Source organism: Mobula birostris, chromosome 6, assembly GCF_030028105.1.
Source record: "Mobula birostris isolate sMobBir1 chromosome 6, sMobBir1.hap1, whole genome shotgun sequence".
Lineage (NCBI taxonomy): Eukaryota > Metazoa > Chordata > Chondrichthyes > Myliobatiformes > Myliobatidae > Mobula > Mobula birostris.
In genome coordinates, this window is record NC_092375.1 from 125,794,697 (window position 1) to 125,819,797 (window position 25,101).

At 39.4% G+C, this 25,101-nt stretch overlaps 2 protein-coding genes across 6 annotated transcripts in view; one reads left to right on the forward strand and one right to left on the reverse strand.

The window, feature by feature from the left end:
• LOC140199345 (sperm-associated antigen 16 protein) overlaps positions 1-25,101 on the forward strand; it is a 656,665-nt gene that overhangs the window by 544,922 nt on the left and 86,642 nt on the right. The gene's annotated exons all lie outside the window — the stretch shown is intronic.
• bard1 (BRCA1 associated RING domain 1) overlaps positions 1-25,101 on the reverse strand; it is a 262,400-nt gene that overhangs the window by 50,935 nt on the left and 186,364 nt on the right. For 2 of the 3 annotated variants that reach the window (XM_072261214.1, XM_072261216.1), the window contains 3 exons: positions 24,080-24,188; positions 21,462-21,597; positions 6,570-6,662 (listed from right to left, as the gene is read on the reverse strand). In XM_072261214.1, the coding sequence (XP_072117315.1) occupies positions 6,570-6,662; positions 21,462-21,597; positions 24,080-24,188 (338 nt within the window). The remainder of the gene's footprint in view (positions 1-6,569; positions 6,663-21,461; positions 21,598-24,079; positions 24,189-25,101) is intronic. The other variant, XM_072261215.1, reaches the window with a different exon arrangement.

Genomic DNA, 25,101 nt, shown 5'->3' on the forward strand with positions numbered 1-25,101 from the left:
TACAAAATATCATACTAGATTAATTTCTGACCATAGCCCCTGACAATGTCCCTAAATCTCTCCCATCCCAAACAAATCTATTCCTGGCATTTTAACCCCTCCCTACTCGCCGATAAGAAATATATAGAATATATCACCACCAGATTAAAAGATTTTATAGAAATTAACGATAACGGTGAGGTGTCAGATTCCACACTCTGGGAGACATTAAAAGTTGTAATTCGTGGGTATATAATTTCATATGAAATAGCTGCTAAGAGGTAGAGGGAAGGGCGATTATTAGAGGTTGAGAATACTCTCCCCACCCTCAAAGCGACATACCAGGCTTCGAAATCCTCTGAAGATTATAATAAAATAATGAAGCTTAAATATGAGTACAATTGTATCTTGGGTAGTCAAATAAATAACCTCCTCTTAAAATTAAGACAAAAGCATTTCAAAATGGGGGACAAGCCTGAGGGGCTCCTGGCGCAGCAGCTCAGGGACGCCCAGGTCCTAAGGTCAATTCATTGCATTAGATCGAGGGCGGGTACCCTGTTAACTAACCCCAAGGAGATAACTGACTGTTTTAAAGAATTTTACAGCGAACTCTGCACCTCTAAATGCAATGCCACTCAATCTGATTTGAATAACTTCTTTGATTCTCTTCTAATGGCGAAACTTAGTGACGCTGCTAGGGAGGGTTTAGAATTTGACTTCACATTGGAAGAAATAACTTCTGCCATTAAGTCATTTCCCTCCGGCAAGGCTGCTGGGCCGGATTGATTTGGCTGTGAATTTTATAAGAAATTCTGTGATATCCTTGCCCCACTTCTCCTCAGAATGATATCTTGCTCTGAGAGAGATAAAGCCTTGCCTAGGACATTGTATGAGGCTAAAATTTCCCTAATTTTAAAGAAAGGTAAAGAAGGAACAGACCCGACCAGCTATAGGCCCATTGCACTCCAGAATTTTGATAGAAAGGTAATCACAAAAATGCTGGCTAACCGACTAAATAAGCATTTGTTATCTACCATTCATCCTGATCAGACAGGATTTGTCCTGGGTAGGTTCTCTTTTTCCAATGTCAGATCCCTCCTTAATACTATATATGCTGATCATGGGAAAGCTAATGGGGCAGCAATTTTATCCCTTGATGCACAAAAGGCTTTTGAAAAGATTGAGTGGCCTTACACGTTAAGTCACTGTACAGGTTTGGGCTCGGCGAGTCATTTGTATCTTGGGTAAAACTGATATATGCCAGCCCAATGTACCCTATTACAACTACACCCTATCCTCGTTATATGCGGAGGATACGTTCCTCTAAGTTGACGCATAATGTGAAATCGCATAATGTGAATAATTACTTAAATGGAGAAAATGGGGGTGCGTTCCAGAGTGCTTCCTAAATATGTTTTATCTGTAATTTATTCACATTTTCATACCAATACGACACAAAAGCTGTACTACAAGACACTTGTATTATATTTCATCAATTTAAGGTAATATTCAATGTAATAAATCATAGAACGTTAACATCCGAGGGTGTACGGTACTCACCAACAGCGGGAGACGAGTGGTTGTTGTGGTGTCGGACAGCTTTACACGGATAAGGTAGATGGTTGTGGTCATCAGGATCAGATCAAGCACAGCAAGGGGTGAAGGAAGACTCACAGAACTCTTAGAACTGATGGCGGGTGTTACCGATTTGAATAAAGTGGTGAGGGTTGTTTGTTTGGCAACATTTTGTTTTAAATTTGCTTGTAGGGAAGAAGGGTTGACGGCAGGGAACGACTGAAATGCTGACTGCGTTCTAAACATCGGTCCATGTCCATCGCCATTTGTGCCAAGTGTTCCATCTTCCACCATTCCCTCACTGTTGGTATACTCCCGGGATTTACAAAATCATCTGTTGCTTGCAGCATCTGAGAGATAGTTCGCCGTAAAAAAAAATATGTACGCCTTGAATGTGGATCACACCGGTCGAGTGGTTGAATCAGCGATGTTGTGTTAAGCGGCAGGAAACGCACTGTTATGTTAGGATGACTGCTGTCCAAATGTTTAGGATGGGCTGGCGCATTGTCAAGCAACAAAAGAACTTTAAAGGCAGAATTCTGTTCCTGGCAGTAGCGTCCCAGAGTTGTGTTCTCTTCAGCTGATGCCGCGCTGTTTATAATTTCCAACTTTTTTTCAAGCGTTAAAGCGGTTCTCTGCCGCTCGGCTGACGGCCCAGGACATGACATCAGACGCTTAGGAGGCATAGTTAAATATTTCAAGCGCAAAATCACTGCACCGTATGTAAAACCAACAGAAGTTTAAGATTGCGCATCCACACCTTACCAAAACCAATGTGAGAGTGGCGGGAGTGAAATTGTGAGGCGCGCACACCTGACTTGTATTGGCGGGAAAGCGGTGCTTCTCGTCCCAACAGTGAGACTGTGAAGCGTGCGCACGTGACTTGTATTGGCAGGAAGGCAGTGCTCCTCGCATAACTGTGAGGTTTGGACGCATATAACGAGATGTTGGTAGAAATAGGTTCCTCGCATAACTGTGAATCCGCATAGTCTGAAGATGCATATAACGAGGATAGGGCGTAATGGTGACAAGTCAACTCTGTTTCCCCTACACGGTTCAGTCCAGCGGGGTGTCCTCTCTCGCCGGCCCTTTTTGCCGTCACGGTAGAGCCCCTTGCCTTAAAAATAAGAAGTCACCCAAATATTCTGGGTTTGGAAGTGGGAGGTACTGAAACACTTATTAGTTTATATGCTGACGATGTGATACTCTACTTACAAAACTCAGAAAGGTCAGTCCCTCTTCTAGACTTAATCACTTCTTTTGGCAGACTATCGGGATACTCAATCAATTGGATAAAAAGTGACTTTGTGCCTCTCTCCATCGATTACATGCGGGGTTTTTTGGGAAGTGTCCCGTTCAAAGTAGTTAAAGATCATTTTACTTACCTCGGCTTGACAATTCCCAAAGTTCCTAAATTAATATTCAAATTAAACTTCGTGGAGTTTATTTCAAAACTTAAACAGAATATAGAAAGTTGGAAAACCCTACCTCTGTCCATGATTGGTCATTTAAATTCAATTAAAATGGTGTCATCTTCGTCAAAATCTCCCCATTTTTCTTACATCAGCTTTCTTTAAAGAGTTAGACTCCATAATATTGTCTTATATCTGGGATTATAAGAATCACAGGATTTCAAAAATTCATTTACCAAAGCCCAAGTCTGAAGGAGGGCCAGGATTACCTGTATTTAGACACTATTATTGGGCTGTCAATGCTAGTGCTTTAATGTTTTGGCAACAGGGGGCCCCGGATAACCTAGCCCCTGGGGCTCCTTCGTGGCTATGTATGGAGTCCAACTCTGTTGTCAGTTCCTCCTTGCCAGCCAAGTTAGAGAGGCCTGGGACTTCAAAAAGTTTGAGTTCTGTTTTGAAAAATTTCGTCAGAATTCTAAATCAGATTAGGAGCGTTCAGAATTTACCAGAGACCTCTGTACAAACACCGATCTGTTTCAATCACTCCTTTCTATCCTCATGGTCAGATAAAACCTACCATGCTTGGAGGGAGAAGGGTCTAGTTTCTATTGAAGACCTGTACATAGAGGGATGGTTTGCAACATTTAGTCTGCTGAAAGAGAAACTTGAGTTGCCTCATTTACACTTTTTTCAGTTATTTGCAAATTAGACATTACATTCAATCTAAGATTTGTAATTTTGAAATCCTTCCAGGGGAACATATGTTTTTTGATATTTTAAAGAACCCTCCTGACTCCAGGCATCTCGTTTCTAAGTTTGTACGTTTGTTTGATAATTGCATTGTAGCATCTACTGTGAAGATTAGAGACGCCTGGAGAGAGGAGTTAGGCATTGAATTATCTGAAGCTGCCTGCGATAAGTGTTTGTCTATGATACAGACTTGCTCTGTTAACAGCAGGCACCAACTGATCCAGTTTAAAGTTGTCCATCGTCTCCATTACTCTAAACTTAGATTGCACAGGATTTACTCTTCTATCTTGCCAATGTGTGATAGATGCCAAGGGACGGAAGCCACGTTGTCAGACACCTTTTGGCTTTGCCCATTACTGACTGGATTTTGGTCCAAAATATTTGGCTGGTACTCAAAGGCCTATAAAAGATCCTTCCCCTTGGAAGTTGGTCTCGCTATATTTGGCTGCTCGCAATCTACTATTTGTTTCCCTGCAGCCATACAACAGTCTCTTATGCTGGGGATGATTGTTGCCAAAAGACTTATCTCGAGGGAATGGAAATCACCTTCTCCCCCTTCCTTTCAGAGATGGATAGCTGATATGATCTCAGACATTTTCGGCTATCTGGGATCCATTTCTTGCCTACCTGGACGAGACCAGGGGTGGATGAGCAATTTCCCCCCAGCTGATTTCTCACAGCCCTCATTTGAGATTTAACGTTTAGTATTTTTGAGCACTTTGTACAATAGGCATCCCTCTAATGTTATGTCTTTTATTTTGCTCATTTCTTTTTTATACATGTCTGAGCTGGTATGTTTTTGTTGATCTCATTGTTTTTTTTGAACATTTTGAAAATAAAGTATTTTAATTTTAAAAAAGTGAATGTAGCAGTGTTAGTAAATTAGGATTAGATTATGCTTCTTCATTTGCATAGTATGCTTTGAATGGCAAGGACATGGGGTATAATCAGTAGGCCCGAAATGAACTCAAAAAAGAGCATGTACCAAAAATTGGAGAATCAATATAGGGTCTGGAAGACTGCAATTATGTCCAGATGGTAGATTGGTAGATGCAGTGTTTTCCACAATCTCCACTAGCTCCAAAAAGATTAAACCACCATATACAGTTATTCCTCTCCCTTTCATCATTCTGAAGGGATTGCTCTTTGCAATTATCTGCTCTGCTCTTCCACCTCCCAACTAGCAGTCCTAGTCTAATGGCACTTCCCCTGCATCCACGAGACACACAACAACTACCCATTCACCTCTTCCCTTCCCAAACCAAGCAGCTTTTCCCAGGTAAAGCGGGAACCCACTTGCACTTCTTCAAATCTAGTGCAGTGATTCAGTGTTCACAATTTGGTCTCCTCCTCATTGCAGCAACAAAGTCAGTTCAAAAGGAGCGGCTTTGAAATTCCTGTTGTCTGCCACGTTAATTCATCACCCCATTCCCACTCTGATCCATCTTTGGCCTCCTGCATGGTAACAACAAGGCCTAATGCAGAATGAGGACACAGCCTTGATAATAATCAATACATATCATAGATAAGGAGATATAATCTGATCCTAATTGTTACTACCATTTACTCATTTGGTCTAATCCTATTAGAGATATTCCCTTTGAGCTAATCAATCCTTCCTTTACCTTTCTGCAACTGAAAACTACTATTTTTTCCCTTTCCCCATTCTTAAGTTAAATGGTTAACATTCACTATTTTTTTTTACTCAGATGCTGTTCAATCCTGAGTTTCTAGCGTTCTTGGCTTTTACTTTATATGTTAAATATCTTAAGTTTTCTTTCATGCATTGTTGTAGTAATTTGACTTTTTTCAAAAAGCAGAATAATATATCATATGAAACAGAAAAACTGAAATAATAATAATAGAAAATACTGTGTATATGCTGTCTAATTCCTATCCTGCAATTGCACATCATAACAAGTGTGATACATGGAGCTTTACCACTAGCTTCCACAAGTCTCAAAGAGTTCAAGATAGAGTACTTGGCAATGCTGATAACGGCACAAAAAATATGAAAATACGCAGTCAGGAAAAGCCCTTCTACTGTGGTTGCCTGGAAGAATTAATCTTACAACAACTTACAAATAGTCTGCTTTGGGACACATGACCAATATGAGTAAGCCAGAATCATATTTCACACCAACAGCAAGAAAAATTAAAAATGTAAAACATGATAGGTCTCATTACAATACCTGGCACAGGAAATTTAATTTCATTAAAACTACGAAACTCCTTTACACAGCATAAATTCTATAGCACACAGATGGAACAACAGAGCTGAGCCTGGCAAAGCTCATCGTAAAGCTGTTCAGGATATACGAGTAGAAAACACTCCCTACAATCAAGGACATCTTCAAGGGACAATACCTCAAGAAGGCAGCATCCATCGTTACGGATCCTCACCATCAGTGACATGCCCTTTTCATGTTACTACCATCAGGGAAAAGGTACAGGAGCCTGAAGACCCAATCTCAATGATTCAAAAACAGCTTCTTCCCCCCCACCCCCGCCATCAAATTTTCAAATGGTTCACAAACACTGCCTCATTATTCCCTTTTTTGCACAATTTATTTTGTAATTTATGATTTTATGTCTTTGCATTATATTGTTGCATCAAATCAGTGACTTCACATCATATAAGAAAGTGATAGCAAAACTCATCATGATTCACAAAATTCCAAGCAGATGAAAACTCACAATTAGTTAACGATTATAAAGTGCAAGTGATTTCCTAAGAATACATTTATAACTTGAACTGCTATCAAGGCAAATACATTGTTCAGCCATTTTGTGTTTAGTCTGGTCTAGTTAATGCACATTAGAGTAGTTGTTTCAATCTAATGGATTACTTACACTGCAAATCCACAAACCAGCAGCCAGAGATAATCCCCATCAAACACTTCATGGTACAGAGAGCATGATCACTGGGAACAATAATGTGCGTCACTGAAAGCAAATAGAAAATCAAAAATTGTGGTTAAGAATACTTTCAAATCATTACCTTTATTTCCCAATGGACTTCAGTTTGCAGGTCAGGGTCTGATAGTTCAGATAATAGGATTTGTCCATTCACAGAAAACAAAGTGGAGCAGCCATGACCACCAAGTTGAATTACATCAAGGACACACAGACCTTAAATTACGTTCCATTACATTACCTAATTAACAAGTGATGAGCAACAAAATTTTCTTTGTTCACATGCCAATATTAGAACTGATAAATTGAAAAACAGGACAGTTCTTCTATTGGCAGTGAAACCTCAAGAAAAACACTAATAATAGAAATACTTAACTAGCAAACAATATACACAGAATAAGCCCTTCATAAGTGACCCATGAGCAATGGACTAGATCAATGCTTGCAAAAACAGCTGCAGAAATCAGATGAAAATTGAAAATAAACAGCAGATATTGGAAACATTATACTTTATCGAAACACAGCGCATAGTAGGCCCTTCTGGCCCTTTGAGCCACGCCGCCCAGCAATCCCCCCCATTTAATTCTAGCTTGATCATGGGACAATTTTCCAATGACCAATTAACCTACCAACCAGTACGTCTTTGGACCGTGGGAGAAAACCAGAGCACCCGGATGAAACCCACACAGTCACTGGGGAACGTAATGGGAGAAGCTAGAAACACTCAGCAGGACAGGCAGCATCTATATTAAGAGAAAGAGTTAGCATTTCAGCTGAAGCCATCAGAACTTGGAAAGTAAGGGAATAAGCAGAGACAGGACAAACAGAATATTAGTTCTTCCTGCACTCATACAGAGCTTGAAATGTTTCACTGAGTATAATGCTCCAGATGCTGAATCAGGATCATGATTGTAGGGTCTTTTCAAACATCTTAACTTTTAAAAATTTTCATGCACTGTTTAAATATTTTTGCAACAATTCATCATACAAAACAGACAAACTGAAATAATAACAAAAAGTACTGAAAATACACTGTGGCCATTTTATTAGGTACACCTGTAGAACTGCTCGTTAATGCAAACATCTAATCAGCCAAACATAGAGCATCAACTCAAAGATTAAAAACATGCAGATATGGTCAAGAGGTTCAGTTGTTGTTCAGACCACACTTCAGAATGGGAAAGAAATGTGATCCAAGTGCCTATGACCATGGAATGATGGTGACAGACGGGGTTGTTTGACTGTCTCAGAAACTGCTGATCCCCTGGTATTTTTACGCACAACAGTCTCTAGAGTTTATGAAGAATGGTGTGCAATACAAAACACATCCGGTGAGTGACAGTTCTGTCAGCAAAAATGCCTTGTTAATGAGAGAGGCCAGACCTATTCAAACTAACAAGGCGATAGTAACTCAAATAACTACGCATTACAACAGTGATACGCAGCAGAGCATCTCTGAATGCACAACACATCTACAGCAACAGAAGACCACAAAAAGATCGACTAGGCTTATACTCACTGGAATTTAGAAGATTGAGGGGGGATCTTATTGAAACGTTTAAAATTCTAAAGGGATTGGACAGGCTAGATGCAGGAAGATTGTTCCCGATGTTGGGGAGATCCAGAACGAGGGGTCACAGTTTGAGAATAAAGGGGAAGCCTTTTAGGACCGGGATAAGGAAAAACTTCTTCACACAGAGAGTGGTGAATCTGTGGAATTGTCTGCCACAGGAAACAGTTGAGGCCAGTTCATTGGCTATATTTAAGAGGGAGTTAGATATGGCCCTTGTGGCTAAAGGGATCAGGGGGTATGGAAAGAAGGCAGGTACAGGGTTCTGAGTTGGATGATCAGCCATGATCATACTGAATGGCGGTGCAGGCTCGAAGGGTCGAATGGTCTACTCTTGCACCTATTTTCTATGTTTCTATATACACTCAGTGGCCACTTTATTAAGTACAGGAGATTTCTGTTCTGCATTTGGCAGAGTGGGGTTGAAAATCATGCTGGAGGTGAACAGCTTCTGTTGGAAGTGTTAAGTATACAACATTAGACAATAAACTCAACTTTGAGGCTGAATATGTGAGTGCTACGACTCTACTGGGGGTTAAGCCTATTTCACCATTATGGCATAAATACTTCTAGTATTACTAGGAGTGTCTAGACTAAGATATCAGAAAAACCTTCGTAGACCAAATATGCGATGCACACATTCCGAGACTGTAACACACATCAAAGTTGCTGGTGAATGCAGCAGGCCAGGCAGTATCCCTAGGAAGAGGTACAGTCGACATTTCAGGCCGAGACCCTTCGTCAGGACTAACTGAAGGAAGAGTTAGTAAGAGATTTGAAAGTGGGAGGGGGAGGGGGAGATCCAAAATGATAGGAGAAGACAGGAGGGGGAGGGTTGGAGCCAAGAGCTGGACAGGTGATTGGCAAAAGGGATACGAGAGGATCATGGGACAGGAGGCCCAGGGAGAAAGACGGGGCGGCGGAACCCAGAGGATGGGCAAGGGGTATAGTCAGAGGGACAGAGGGAGAAAAAGGAGAGTGAGAGAAAGAATGTGTGTGTAAAATTAAATAACGGATGGGGTACGAGGGGGAGGTGGGGCATTAGCAGAAGTTAGAGAAGTCAATGTTCATGCCATCAGGTTGGAGGCTACCCAGACAGAATATAAGGTATTGTTCCTCCAACCTGAGTGTGGCTTCATCTTGACAGTAGAGGAGGCCGTGGATAGACATGTCAGAATGGGAATGGGATGTGGAATTAAAATGTGTGGCCACTGGGAGATCCTGCTTTCTCTGGCGGACAGAGCATAGGTGTTCAACGAAGCGGTCTTCCAGTCTGCGTCGGGTCTCACCAATATATAGAAGGCCACATCGGGAGCACCGGACGCAGTATATCACCCCAGCCGACTCACAGGTGAAGTGTCGCCTCACCTGGAAGGACTGTCTGGGGCCCTGAATGGCGGTAAGGTAGGAAGTGTAAGGGCATGTGTAGCACTTGTTCCGCTTACAAGGATAAGTGCCAGGAGGGAGACTGTAGCAAGTTTGCTACTCTGAAAGATAATAATGAGGGTTCTTTGCTCTGGTTGAAAAGGGAAATAAGCTTCCAACCTCATTCCCATTATCCATCTTGGGAAGTACACCTTTAGGAATGTGAGGGCACCACTTGAACCAACTGTTACATTCCCCACCAATCCAAATACTTGCATTGTTCAGCAGTGGCTAGAAGAAACAGACAGAAGACTAGGGGAAAACCATGCAGTTCTAGCCAATATCCAGAGAAAGGTAGGAAAGGAATAAAGTTGTTATATTGTATTAACCGTCATGGTCCTGAGAGTAGCAGAACAAAAAGTCAAGGAAACAAAAAGTAAACATATATGACTGCAGTCTTTAGTGTGATAGTTCTATCATTGATGGAAATACCAGTGGTCAATTATTCTCTTGTAATACATCAGCCCATAATAATTAACTTCAAGAAGAGCTTCTTTACTGCCCTATAGGTTAGTGAAATATCTAGATTGAATCACCTTGCAGTAAGAAGTCTACAGGGGTATTACAGTCAGACAGTAACTCAAAACTTCCAACAAGCATTAAATCAAAAGATGAAACATAAAATATTCATTTGATTTACCCTAATCCTTTAATTCCAATGTAAAATTTATATCTGTTATTTTTTTCTCTATTTCAAATATTTGGCCTCTAATATGATTTACATATCACTGTCAGTTTCACCTAATGGAAAGTGGTCAGTTATTGCTAATTTTGGCACATTTGAGTTACAATGAATATTATTTTAAAATAAGATGACAATGGTCACTTAACAGTGCAGCTTAATGTGACAATTTATTAAGCATATATTCAAATAGTTTCCACCATTAACACACCATTTCCACCTTTGACATACTAACATACAAAATTGCTCATAATTTCTCTTCAATTTCTACGTTAGTATGTCATTTACCATTTGTATAAAACTTACAAAAAATGGAACAATTCTCTCACAACATTGCAGAGTGAACATCAGTCACTTTTGTAATATGAAAGACTAAAACCAATTTACTCACTGCAAGGTCCTACAAACAGCAATGTGACAAATAACTAGATAACATCATTTAATAGTTGGTAAGTATACATTCACTAGAACACAAAGGAGAACTCTGCTTGTCTTTGATATAGTGTCATTGAGATTTATTATGTCCAATTGTGAGAACAGCTGGGACATCAGTGAAGCACAATATGCTAAAGGGGACAATAAACATTTACGATGATGGATGGTCTCTGCTTGAAAGTTGTCTATCTTTCTGTATACGCGCATTGAATGCTTCACTTGCTGAGGAGTTGTGAATGGAATGCATCATAGCACTGACTTCTAAGCATATGATGGTCATTTATGATATTTTGGATCAAGGTACTGCTCCAAGGAACTCCTGAGTAATATCCTGCAGCTTGGGGTGATTGAGCTGCAATAATCAAAGACTTTTTCCTTTGTACAAGGTATGGCTTCAGCCATTGTAATGTTTTCAGCTTGATACTCAAGTTTTACTGAGATTCTTTTTGCTCCTTGCAGTCAAATGCTGCTCGGACATCAAGGCAGTCAGTTTTGCCCGCAGGAAGACTAGATAAGGCTGTGTTTGCTTTCCTTGAGACACTGGGTTTGTTTTCTTAAGGGGGAGGTTGACAGTGGTACAAAAAATTATGAGGAATATTGATAGGGTAGATGGTAATAAACTTCTTTTTACCCCTCTAGCAGTCATAAGTTTAGTGTTAATGCCAAGAGGTTTAAAGGGGGACTTGAGGAAGAATGTTTTTCATCCAGAGAGTGTTGGACTTTAGAACACACTGCATGATTGGGTGGCGCAAACAGGTGTTATTGCAACATTTACTTATCTACACAAGTACTTGAACCACCAATAGACAAAAGGCTACAGTCGAAGTGCTGGTAAATGGGATTATTATGCATAGTTACTTGATGGACAACCTAGATACGGTGGGTCAAATGTAATGTTTTTGTGTTACATAATCCTAAAACACAGGATTTAGATTTGTACCATTCATTTATCACTTCTGACTGACAATGGTTATAAATGTTTCAAGCCTTGTATTTGGTGCTCAGATGTTGAGCTCTGCCATGGCTGAGAATGGTATATCCTTGGTTTAACTGTACAAGATGTGACAGAACAGTACTGTTTTTATTATGCACCTAGCTGTGGAATCATTTACTTAGCTCTATCAAATGCATGTTGATTTTGCTACTCAGAAGGAGTGTTAGTTGGGGGTCTCATTTGTAGGTGTTCCTGGCACATCCATTTGCATTCAGTACTGAATCAAGGTTGATTGCCTAATACAAAACACGAGCACACAGCAGGGGCTACCTTATAACTCTTAACAGCCCTGTCCGATCTTTGTTTCCTAAACCTTAAGTATGCTTTCTTCTTACTCTTGACTAATGTTCCATGTCACTTGTCAAGTATGGTTCCTTCACCCTGCTATCCTGTCACTGCCTCAATGGGACAAACCTATCCAAAACTCCATGCATGTGCTCCCTAAACAACCTTTACAATCCCATTGTACAGTTCCCTGAGAACAGTATAGCCCCTCCCTGAGTCTCTGGACACACCTAAAATACTCTTCCCCGTCTAAACCTTTTGCACTAAAGAGGTGCTAATCAATATTAGGGAAGTTGAAGTCACCCATGATAACAATCCTTTTATTTTTGCATCTCTCCAAAATCTGCCAAACTGCTCCTCAGTGTCCCACTTGTGACTAGAGGCCTCTAGAGCACTGCCAATAGTGATTGCTCCCCTCTGGTTTCTGACTTCCAGCTACATTGACTCAGCAGATGATACATCCATGACAAACATTGTGTGCAGTTTTGGTCACCCTACCTACAGGAAAGATGTCAATAAGGTTGAAAGAGTACAGAGAAAATCTACAAGGATGCTGGCAGGACTGAAGGACTTGTGTATAAGGAAAGATTGAATGGGTTAGGACTTTATTCCTTGGAATGTGGAAGATTAAAGGGGAGATTTGGTTTAGGTATACAACATTAAGAGGAGTATAGATAGGGTAATGCCAGTAGGCTTTTCCCACTGAGATAGGGTGAGACAACAACTAGAGGTCATAGGTTAAGGGTGAAAGATGAAATGGTTAAGGGATATATGAGGGAAAACTTCTTCACTGCAAGGATAATGAGAGTGTGGATGAGCTGCCAGCGAAAGTGGTGGATGCAATTGAATTTCAACTTCAAATAAGTTTGGATAGGTACATGGATGGGAAAGGGATAGAGAGCTATGGTTAGGGTGCAGGTCAATGGGACTAGGCAGTTTAAGTGGTTTGGCATAGACTAGATGGGCTGAAGGGCCTGTTTCTGTGCTGTACTTTTCTATGGCTCTAAACCTCCCTTTCTGCAACTGTGATACTATCTCTGATTAGCAACACCACTCCCCCACCTCTTTTACCTCATTTTAAAACATACAAACCCTGGAATATCTAGCAGCCACTCCGGCCCTTGTGACAGTGAAATCTCTGTAAAAGCCATAATGTTGCAGTTCCATGTACTGATCCATGCTCTAAGTTCACCACCCTTGTTTCTGTTACTTCTTGCGTTCATCTAAACACATTTCAACCCATCCAACTGACTGCAATTATCCTCTACCTACTACCAATCCTTCTTCAGCCCAGTCACACATTGCATTTACCTTTACGCTAACTACCTTATCCTGCGACATACCATACTGGTTCCCATCCCCCTGCCAACCGAGCTTAAACACTCCCCAATAGCTCTGCAAGCACATTGGTCCTTCTCAAGTTTGTACAGGTCATACCTTCCCCAGAAGAGATCCCCAAGATCCACAAATATGAAACCCTACCCCCTGCACCAATTCTTCAGCCACACATTCCATTCATCTGCCATATCATACTATTTTTACCCTCAATGGCATGTGGCACAGCAACAATTCAGAGATTATTGCCCTGAAGATCCTACTTTTCAGTTTCCTTGCTAGCCCCTATATTTTCTCTGCAGGACCTCATCCCTTTTCCTACCTATGTCATTAGTACCAATATATACCACAACTTCTGGCTGTTCATCCTGTCATAAAAATGCTGTGGACTTGATCTGAGACATCTCCAACTCTAGCACCTGGGAGGCAATACCTCATCCAGGGATCTCTTTCACATTAGCAGAACCTCCTGTCCATTCCCCCAACTGCTGAATCCCTTATCACCACATCTTCTTCTCCCTTCCCTTTCAGGATTTTGAGAGGCTGAAAAGAAATAAAAGTTAGGAAGATTGTGACATGGCAAGGAAGGTGATGAGCTGAAAATGAAGGACAATGGTAACATGTGAGTAATTAAATTAACAAAAGACAAAGGCCCTGATCACCTCAGCAACTGATTAAATTTGAGGCTTGCCAACTCATTCATCACAGGATAAAACTGGAAGCAGCTGAAGCTGCTGAGGATGGCAAAAACAGTAAAGAAGGTGATGCATCATAAAATGCATTTCACAAAGGGTTAAATAGGCGGGAGATTTGACTCTACAGAAGGCATGATTTCATTAGTGCAGTGATACTGTAAAGTTTGTAACTTAAAGCTTGACCTTATCTTTCTTATTACTGCTGCAACACTAAAATGAAGGCAGGTAAAGTAACATGGATGCAGTCTATCCCTCATTTCACCCAATGAATTTTACTTCATTTAATGCAGGTTTCCTTATGATACCTGGCACAACATCCCCTTTCTCTGCAATAAATACTGAGGCAAAGTAATTAATCAACATCAGCACTTCCTCCTTGTTCTTTTGCAATTTTTAGTATAGATTTTAACTGTATGAAAACTCTGCTGAATTTCAATTTAAGTGAAAATTATGACTGCCTCTTTAAGTCTCATAAACATAACTTATTTTTATTTAAACCTTGTTTTATGTTTTAAGACAAAATGTAATCTTAGAGGTTCAACCTCCCATCTCAAAAATCACTGTATTTAACATTTTCAGTGTTTACCCTCAATAATGATTCTTAGTACAGCTCCTTCAAATACCTGTTGCACACTAGTACAGAATCCTCTGCTATTTTGAATAATTGTTAACAATCTATCACTTTCACTTCATTCTGAACCAGCTGAAAAATTCAACATTTAATATTTTACTTTCCAATCCTAGGAATAGAAGAAATGTCATTAGAAGTGTGACAATAAGGTATATAGAATTCAGCTTCTGAAATTTGATTCATAGATTTCAATGGAATGACTTTCATATGGGAAATTCAGTGCTCATATATTAGAGGATGAATTCCTACCTCTTAATTTCCCATCTGTGTTTTACAAAATAGTAAAGTGATTCAGCAGAGTCAATGTTGCTTTATGAAAGGTAAATACTATTTTGAAAATCTAATTTTTTGTCGATATACATAGCAGGATAGATTAGGAAGTAAATACATAATATATATCTGGATCTCCAAAAGATGCATAATTATTTCTCAAAAATGTATTTCAATAAGTAAGGAGCTGGGGTACAATACAGGCATGAGGCAAAAAAAAACAACCTGTAGATGCTAGAAATCTGAAATTCTGAGATTCCACAGGATTTTCAGAGAGCCAAAAAGCATTGGCATTGTAGGTTGATAACCTTTCATAATAACGAGGAAAAACTAATTAGTTGAGGAGCAGGGAAAGGATGGGTCAGGAAAGGTGTGGAGAGGTCACAGTGAACACCTGTGAAAGGCAGGGGAGACTGCAATAAAACAAAAGATGCTGGTGCCATTTAGAAATGCTGAAGGCTTGCTAACTGCAGTTGTTCCATCTGGAGCAGTTGAAAACATAAGGAGATCAATGAGGACAGAGGAGAGGAAATTACGTAACAATGCTATAAATGCAAGATACAGAAAACTGCCGCTGCTGCAGATCTGCAAGGCATTTTCAGCATGTTTTTGATATATTTCTAATGTGCATCTCACAGTTTCACTAGTTATCACCTCTCTCCTACTGACTGGTTTGCAGTCAATTTCCAGTGTTCTTGTTTATTTCAGAATTGATGTTTCCTATCACATCGTTCGAGCACGTCCTTTTCTTCCTCCTTTCTGCTTTCATCCACTTCATTCTATTTACATCTTCTCCTGACAGATCAGTTGTAATTAACAAGCCTTTACAAATTTTTCTCAGCCAGAACAACTGCAATTTGTTATTCAGACTCACTTGGTGACCACTGTTAGAGTGACTTTCGGGTTCAGGTTATTTACATATAGCAAATGGCTTTGGCTACCAGTCTTCTGTTCCTTGTAAACGTATTGTGGATTTAATTTGGAACAATGCATTCCTAAAAGCTGTGAATCCCAGTCCAGACGATACTGGTGTCTATGGGATGGATGTGAATCAGAAGGTGTGAAGTTTGCATGTAGTTTCAAAGAAAGTATTATCTATACTTTGTAAATATGGAATTATCCTTTACGCACATAAAATACCAAATAAATGTATTGTGGATTCAGTTTGGAACAATGGATTCCTAAAAGCTTGGATCCCAATCCAGACACTGCTGGTGTCTGTGGGATGGATGTGAATCAGAAAGTGTGAAGTTTGTATGTAGTTTTAAAAGAAAACATTGCCTATACTTTGTAAATATGGAATTGTTCTTTGTGTTTAGCGAATAAATATCGAGCTCCATATTGGTCCAGCAGACCTTTCCACGGAAAGCGTCTCTATTTCCTCTTTCTGCCCTTCCCCCTCCCGTACAAGTTAAAATATCAATTTCTAACTCTTCCTAGTTAAACTGAAAGGTCATTGCCTTGAAACGTTAGCAATCTCTCTCTCTTTCCACACGAGCTGCCTGACCTGGTGAGTATTTCTATGATAGTTTATAAATGATAGATTAATTAAAGGATAGAAATCAGTTGTGGAACAAATTACTGATTTCAATTTAGAGCAATGGGATGCACATGAGTCAGTATGAAGTCTTCAGTTTTTTATAGTCTACAGCAATGGATTAGCTGAGCAAAGATTTCAAAGGTAGGTGGGAAAGTGAGTTGAGAAGAATGCAAAGTGTGTGCGGGTAGTTAACCAGAGGGCAGGAAGGTAGGAGACACAATAAATTGGTAAAAATGTGAGGCTATTTACTTGTTAGGTAGAGCAATGAACAAAATCTTTTAAATAGAGAGACTCTAATAAATTCAAGTATAAAGAGTGATCTTCATTTACAACTTCATGAGACAACAGCAGTAGTAGGTACAGTACATCAATTACAAAACCAAGATATCAGTTTTTAAAGTAAGGTATGTTCCAGTTCATACCGATTCCATGCCAGTGTCACTGACTGAGGCATTGCGGGAAAATGTGACATCACAACATCGGATGTGCTGTGGGAGGCCTCTGTACTTGGTTGATCACTCTCTTTCTTTCTACAATGGTGGGGAAGAGTTTGCTGCTGCCTCTCAAGTTGGAGAAACTCAGAATAAAAGCAATTTGGCAGACACTAACATCATTACAGTGAGTTGTTTGGTTTGTTGATCTCTCCTCTGGCTGTAAAAAGGGGTGACACCTCTCTGTCCCTTGTTAGTGAGAGAGAGCCTGTGGCATGTTGAATTGCTGGGTGAACAACAGTTTTTGTTGCACTGCAGATCATGCTCCCTCTTTGGGGGCTTTGTATTGTTTGCTTGGTGGGTGGGTGCTGAAACGTGGGGGATGGTTGATGCTTTGCTGCTGCCACTTGTGCGTGGGAGAAGGGAGAGAGGGCTTTGGGGTTCCAACGTTTTTCTGTCTTTCATTCTTTGGGGTTCTGTTCTGTTTTCACGGATGTCTGCGAAGAGTAAGAATTTCGGGTTGCATACTGTATACATTCTCTGATATTACATGGAACCATTGATCTATTAAAATATGTATATGCTCAGTCTGCTGACACTCTCCCTGTTATCTCCCCAGCTTAGTATTGCCAGAATTTTCTGTTTTTATTTCAATTTTCAGCACCTGCAGTACTTTGCATTTGGAAGGATATGCATGACTTGGAAGTGACGTAATGGACATCATGTAGATTCACCAAGTGGACTTGTGTTGTGAAATGTGTGTTCTTTAAAAAGGAATTGAATTGAGAAGACAACAGGTTCTCTCACTGAAACTGAGATGGACAGATGGATAGATGCTGAAAAGCTGTTTGTCTGGTTGAAATATCTGGAAGCAAAGCTCTTGTCAACAGGACTGAGACAAAGAAATATTTCTTGAAACTTTGAAATTCTCTTGTCTGCTCAGCAGGTACATTGAAGGACATGAGCAATGGGCATTTGGGGATGAAGGAAGTCATCCCCAAGGTGTCAGTCGTTAATGACTTGTGCATAGGGAGCACGTGTGAGGATTACAGAAATGTACTGGAGAGAAATTGACGTATTCAACCCACCTAGTCCACACCAGATGCAATACCTATTTACTCTAATCCCATCTACCTGTGTTGTGCCCGTATCCTTCTTTTCCAAGTACCTGCCAAATGTCTTTTAAACATTATATTTGTGTCTGCATCCTTAGATATCTTATCCCAAATAACAATCACCATCCGAACTCCTCAGACCTCTTATAAATTTCTCCTCTCACCTTAAACCTGCACCATCAAGTTCAAGGCTCACAGCCCTTAGAAAAAAATCATCTAGCCGATCAATGCTCCTCATAATTTTATAATCCTCTATAATCTCTCAGTTTTCTCTGTTCCATTGAGAATAAACCTGGTCTACGTAATCTCTCCTTATACGACAGCCCGTAATTCCAGGCAATATCCCAATGATTCTCTTCGGCACTCTGTTTACTGTTACCATATCCTTCATGAAGGCAGCACAGAAGAGGTTCACCAGGTTGATTCTAGAGATGAAGGGGTTAACCTATGAGGAGCAATTGAGTCACCTGGGACTATACTCTCTGGAATTCAGAAGAATGAGAGGGGATCTTACAGAAACATACAAAGTTTTGGAAGGAATAGATAAGATAGAAGTAGAAAAGTTGTTTCCATTGGTAGGTGAGACTAGAACTAGGGGACATCGCCTCAAGATTCAGGGGAGAAGATTTAGGACGGAGATGAGGAGAAACAGTTTTTCCCAGAGAGTGGTGAATCTGTGGAATTCTCTGCCCAGGGAAGCAGTTGAGGCTTCTTCACTAAATATCTTCAAGATACAGTTAGATATATTTTTACATAGTAGGGGAATTAAAGGTTATGGGGAAAAGGCAGGTAGATGGAGCTGAGTTTATGGACAGATCAACAATGATCTTATTGAATGGCGAGGCAGGCTCAATGGGTCGGGTGGCCTACTCCCGCTCCTATTTCTTATGTTCTTATGTAATAAGGTGACTAGAACTGTACACATACTCCAGGTACAGTGAAACCAAGGTTTTGTACAGCTGCGTTGAAGGAGAGCAGACAGGGTTTGAGTTAGTACTGGGCTGTTATCTGTTCAGGGAAGAGCCCTTTAAACCACACCCAGTTTCAGTCAACTGTGCTATTGCAAGTATTGCATGGGGAATTTCATCATTTTGTGCCTACCTAATAGAGAACATCACTGTCCTACTAGGTGAGCCTAGTTACATTTTGGTGTAATATGAATGGCCCGAAAGCCACCCCAGGAAACTGTACTAAATAAAAGAACATTTTGCAATCAAATGCCTAGATTGCAGTATTACAACCTCTGCTGAGCTTCATACAGTTGCAAGAAAAAGTTTGTGAACCGTTTGCGATTACCTGGTTTTCTGCATTAATTACTCATAAAATGTGTATGATCTTCACCTAAGTCACAATAATAGACACAGAACAATAAACTAATAACACACAAACAATTGTACACCTTCTCAGCATTACTGAGTACACCATTTAGACAATCACAGCCTAGGTTCAAAAAAATATGTGAACCTCTGGGTAATGCCTTCTACACGTCAAGTGTTCCAATTAATGAACTGAGATTGGAGGTGTGGGTTGTAAAGGTGCCCTATCCTTTAAAAAAGACACACAAAGTCAGTTTACTGACAGAGCCTGCGCTTCTCAACAAAGATATTTATGTGTACCATGCCTTGATCAAAACAACTTTCAGAGGACCTTAGAAGAATTGTAAAGACGCACAAAGCTGGAAAAGGCTACAAAAGCATGAGTGTTCATCAGTCCACAGTAAGAGAAATTGTTTACAAATGGAGGAAATTCAAAACTGCTGCTAGTCTCCCTACGAATGGACATCCTGCAGAGATCACACCAAGAGCACAATGTGCAATGCTGAAGAGGATGAAAAAGAACCCAAGGGCAACAGCAAAAGACCTGCAGAATTCTCTAGAACTTGCTATTGTCTCTGTTCATGTGTCCACTATAAGAAAAGCACCAAACAAGATGGTGTTCATGGAAGGACACCATAAAGGAAACCACTGCTCTCTAAAAAAAAATTGCGACACGTCTCAAGTTCACAAAGACCACCGAAATATTCCACAACCCTTTTGGGACAATATTCTGATTCTGGGACAGATGAGACAAAAGTTGAACTTTCTGACAGAAATGCACACTGTTATGTTTGGAGGGTAAAGGGCACTGCACCCCAACACCAAAACTTTATAATAACTGTTAAGAATGCTGGAAGGAGCATCATGTTTGGGCTGCTATGCTGCTTCAGGGCCTGGACAGCTTGCAATCGTTGAGGGAAAAATGAAATGAAAATTGTATTGAGACATTTTACAGAAGAATGTCAAGGTAGTATTCCATCACCTGAAGCTTAATAGAAGTTGGATGATGCAACAGGACAATGATCCAAAACACAAGAGTAAATCAACAGCAGAGTGGTTTAAAAAGAAGAAAATTCGTCTTTTGAAATGGTCAAGTCAGAGTCCAGCTCTTAACTCAAGTAAGATGCTGTGGCATGACCTGAGGAGGGCTGTTCATGCAAGGTATCCCAGAAATATTGATAAACTGAAACAGTTTTTCATGGTCTAAAATTCCTCCAAGCCAATGTGCAAAAATTGATCAAGTTATCAGAAACGTTTGGTTGAAGTTATTGCTGTGCAAGGGGGTCACATCGGTTACTGAAAGCAAAGTTTCATATACTTTTCCCAACAAATATGTGTAATATTGGATCAGTTTTCTCAATAAATAAATGAACAAGTGTAATGTTTTTTGTATTATTTATTTAATTAGGTTCTCTTTATCTAGCTTTAGGACTTGCATGAAGATCTGATCACATTCCGATCATATTTATGCAGAAATAGAGAAAATTCTAAAGCGTTCACAAACTTTCTAGCACCACTGTATGTTTGAAACTCTAATGCCATATCCAAGTTTGAAACTTCTTTGTATTAAAGATTTCCCTACTAGCACAGACATTTCATGATTTTAATATCAGCCTCATTATCTTCTGCCCATTTTTTCACCTGTATAATCTGTTCACTTTCATTCGACTCATTAGAAGGATGCCGCTAAGCTAAAAAGTAAGTCATCACATGAAATTTTAACAGTCAAAATATTTCCAAGAATTAATTAGCATTTGATTAGTGCTCTTCTTGCCTATTGCACAGGAAAAGAAAAAATAAAAAGTGTGGTCATGATGACTCCTGAAGTCTGTGTTGCCTATTGTAAGATAATAATTGATCTGATCTACTTCTGGCCTCAGTTCCACTTTCCTATGGACTACTTTAAAGATCAATGTAAATATGAAACTCATTTTATTTAGTGATGCAGCATCCCATTTCTCCACATACGGTAATTTCAAGAAGTTTTTCTTATTTCCAATCTCTATATCAAAGATTTGCTATTTGCAACTATTACATATCTGTATGTTCATCTTTAAGCAAGCTGCTGGGAATAACGTTTGGAATTCTTTTCCAAATAAACATACCAGAGGTACTAAATTCAGTGCAACTTCCAACTTTTAGTAGCCTTATTAATCTGTCGAGCTTATTCTTGTCAGCTGGAAGGAGTCCACTTCCCAACAACATGATAGGTTCATCTCTTCTCTGGCTCGTAGATGCCTGCTTGTTGAAAGAAGAGAATTGCCTCAAATAAGATAACCATTTTTGTAAGTGCAATAACAACTAAAAAAAACTTGCTCTTAATGATTAAATGATATGATTTATACCATAATGCTTGGCACCATGCATTATTAACTAATATGGCATTCAATTACACCCCCCCCCACCCCATTAGAAGCATGGTATAAACTGCTTACTCTGGCATCTATCCAAGCTGAGAGCTGTTACTAAATATACTAAATATAACTACTGTTACCAAATATATCTTAATTAAACATTACAAAGCCAATCCCAGTAATTAATTACTATCCCCATCATCAATATTCATGATAAAAATTGCTTTAGATTAATGATGAATAAACTAGAAAATGGAAATACTTAGGCTAAGATCAATCCACTTTACACAGGACATGCAACATCTGAAACATGGATTCAGCAAAGGAAATAAAGTATCAAACAGGGTACTCATTCTTAATCATTCTCCTTCTGTAGGTACGTGGAGACTGAAAGAAGCAACTGGGCTTTTCCATAAGACCCTTCAAGCTAGAGGTAGTGTTCATACATTAATGGTCAGTGGCAAATGTACAAAACAAAACCTTCCAGTGAACGTAACTCTGCATGTAACTCAACCGATAAAAATTATTTTACAACAGTAGTGCTAAAAAGAACTAAACACTCACCTAATTACACTGGGCAACAAAGATTTTGCTTCCTAATACTTTTTGGTGTATCTTATGGATCTTGGGCTGTTGATCATGAAAATCACCTCAATCTCCTTGACATGCCTATCTTTGCTATTTCAAGTCATAATTCCAGTCAATTAAACTGTTGCCCACAATGTAAGCTGAAAAGTTTTCTATGTTGTCCAGGCATGCCTGGGCATGCTAAGGCAGGGGGATGCTGCGTGGCAGGACAGGGTTTCGAAAGGCTATAAAAGCATCATGCACACACCATTCTAAGCATTGTGTTTATATCAGTTTGCGATCATGTAGAAGCACATGCTCTGCATGCATTGCATATTGTGTGTACTCATTATAATAAAGTAATTGTATTTTCAGGAGTATCTGTTATAGTCAAATGTCTCACCAATGTTGCAACAGTCCCAGTACTTTCTGTTACATTTGTGGAGAGTATACGCTTAAATCTCAAAGATGGATCATGACTCTTATTAAGAAAGCTCTACTTTGAGTGTAAAAATGGCAATCAAAACAAAGCCTGGGCTCCAAACACTTGTTGTGCAACGTGAGCTGTCGACCTGGGCTTGAATCAGAGGTACTCGGAAATCAATGCTGTTTGCTGTCCTGATGATATGGCGAGAGCAGAAGGATCACGTGAGAGACTTCTGTCTGACCAGTGCATCTGCTAAAAACAAGAAATCCATTGAATACCCCTATCTCCCTTCAGCTATGTGACCTATGCTGCATGACAATAGTTTTCCATCACTGAAGCTACTAGAGGTATGGAGTCTAGCAGAGGCAGACGAAAATGCCATGATGCACGAGCCAGAAATGGATAATGACATAGACACTGAAACAGATTTTAAACCCTTCATGTCAAGTGAGCCTCATCTGATAACTCAATTTCAGATAAATGACCTTGTTAGAGACTTGGGTTTGTTAAAGGGAAAAACAGAATTATTGGGTTCGAGGCAGCAAGGATGGAATCTGCTGTCACCAAGCACAAAAATTTCCATTAAGAATTTTGATTTGATGCTTCCCAGAATAACTGATGTCAAGATTAAGGCAGGCACTTTTTATTGGTCCACAAATCAAACAGGTCATCAAAGACAGGTAATTCGAAGAACTTCTATTGGGACCAGAAAAAGAAAATCACATGGTAGGTATTCAAAGATATTGTTGAAATTTTTCTTGGCTACTACAGAGCACCAAAATACGTGCAGTGGGTTGACAGCCTACTTCAAGCAAACAAAACCATTAAGAGCAACGTATTACTAAAGATTCATTTTCTGCATTCCCATTTAGACTTCTTCCCTGCAAATCTTGGCACCGTCAGTGATGAGCATGGCGAAAGGTTTCACGAGGACATTGTGATCATGGAGAAATGGTATCAGGGCAACTGGAATCAATCAAAGCTGGCTGATTATTATTGGACACTTAAGCACGAAGCCTCAGACACTGAGCACAAACAAAAGTCATCAACAAAACATTTTTAGCTTAGTTGAACTATTGCAAAGCATCAGCACTGTTATGAAATTAAATGCATTATGTTCAATAAAAGTTAATTTCTTGTTTCTCCAAATTCCTACGTGATACAAGTAGTCTGAAATTATATTTGTATTCAGCTTCAAGTGATTTATCATAACCACAAAAACATTCTGATGAAGCAGAACCTTTGAAAAAAATCTGCTGTCCAGTGTTATCTATGAAGCTATTTTCATGAACCATATAGATAATAAAATTTGTTCTAATCACTGAAAGCAATATTAACACTTTAAAGGAATAATGACGCAACTCAGCATACATACTGCAAAGCATTGCTCAACAACTGGATTTTCATCTTTAGTGGAAGGCTTCAGAGCTGCAATCAGTTGTTCAGTATTTGCATAATCAATCGGCCGCAAACCAAAGATATTGCTGTGGAGACAATTTGAAGATAAAAATTTCAGTAATTTGGTACATGCCATATTTATTCCCAAAACAAAATGAAAATAAACCAGGATTCAATATTTCTTCAATTATTTTTGGGAAAATCTTCATTTAATGATTTTGAAAAAACAGCTCTTTTTTCAAAATGGATATCGAGTAAGACTAGAAAGCAGATACATATCCATTTTCAGATGCTGTACATAGAAAGCTCAGCGTATGGTAACATGGAGGATTCCATAAGTTTAACACACTGAACCTGAATGACTTCCCATAAACTTTACAAGCGAGTCATTTCTAGCCAAATTGAAGGACGAAATGACCCATGCTTATTCTAGCATTTTAAAATTTTCCAAGAAAATGTTTTGATTTAATATTAAAATTTTAAAGATCATCTAGTTCTACTTCCTTTAGTGTTCTAGGGCTGTAAGGAATTCTCAAAAATTTCTCACACATAAACTTATAAATTCAAAGGCCAAGGTACGTTGATACTTTAATAGGTCAAGGTGAGGAAGATATTGGATTCAATATGTAATAAAATATAATAGAGAAAATAATGGGATGTAAGATGGCCACATCCCTAGGACACACATGCGCATCTGACAGTATTTGAAGAAACATTTGGAGAAATTGTAACTCTATTAGCTATAACTTAAAATTTTTGAGAATTAGAAAAATATACTTCCTGCACAAATTTTACTTATTACACACACGCACGCACGCACGCACGCACACACACACACACACACACACACACACACACTACATCTTTCTTCCAAACTACATCTGTGTTCAATGGCTACAAGTAACAATGCACTTAGTCAAAATACAATGAAGTTATATTTCAGTGCTAACCAGAACTAACATGTTTTTTGAACTTACAGTACTTAATATGAAACAATGC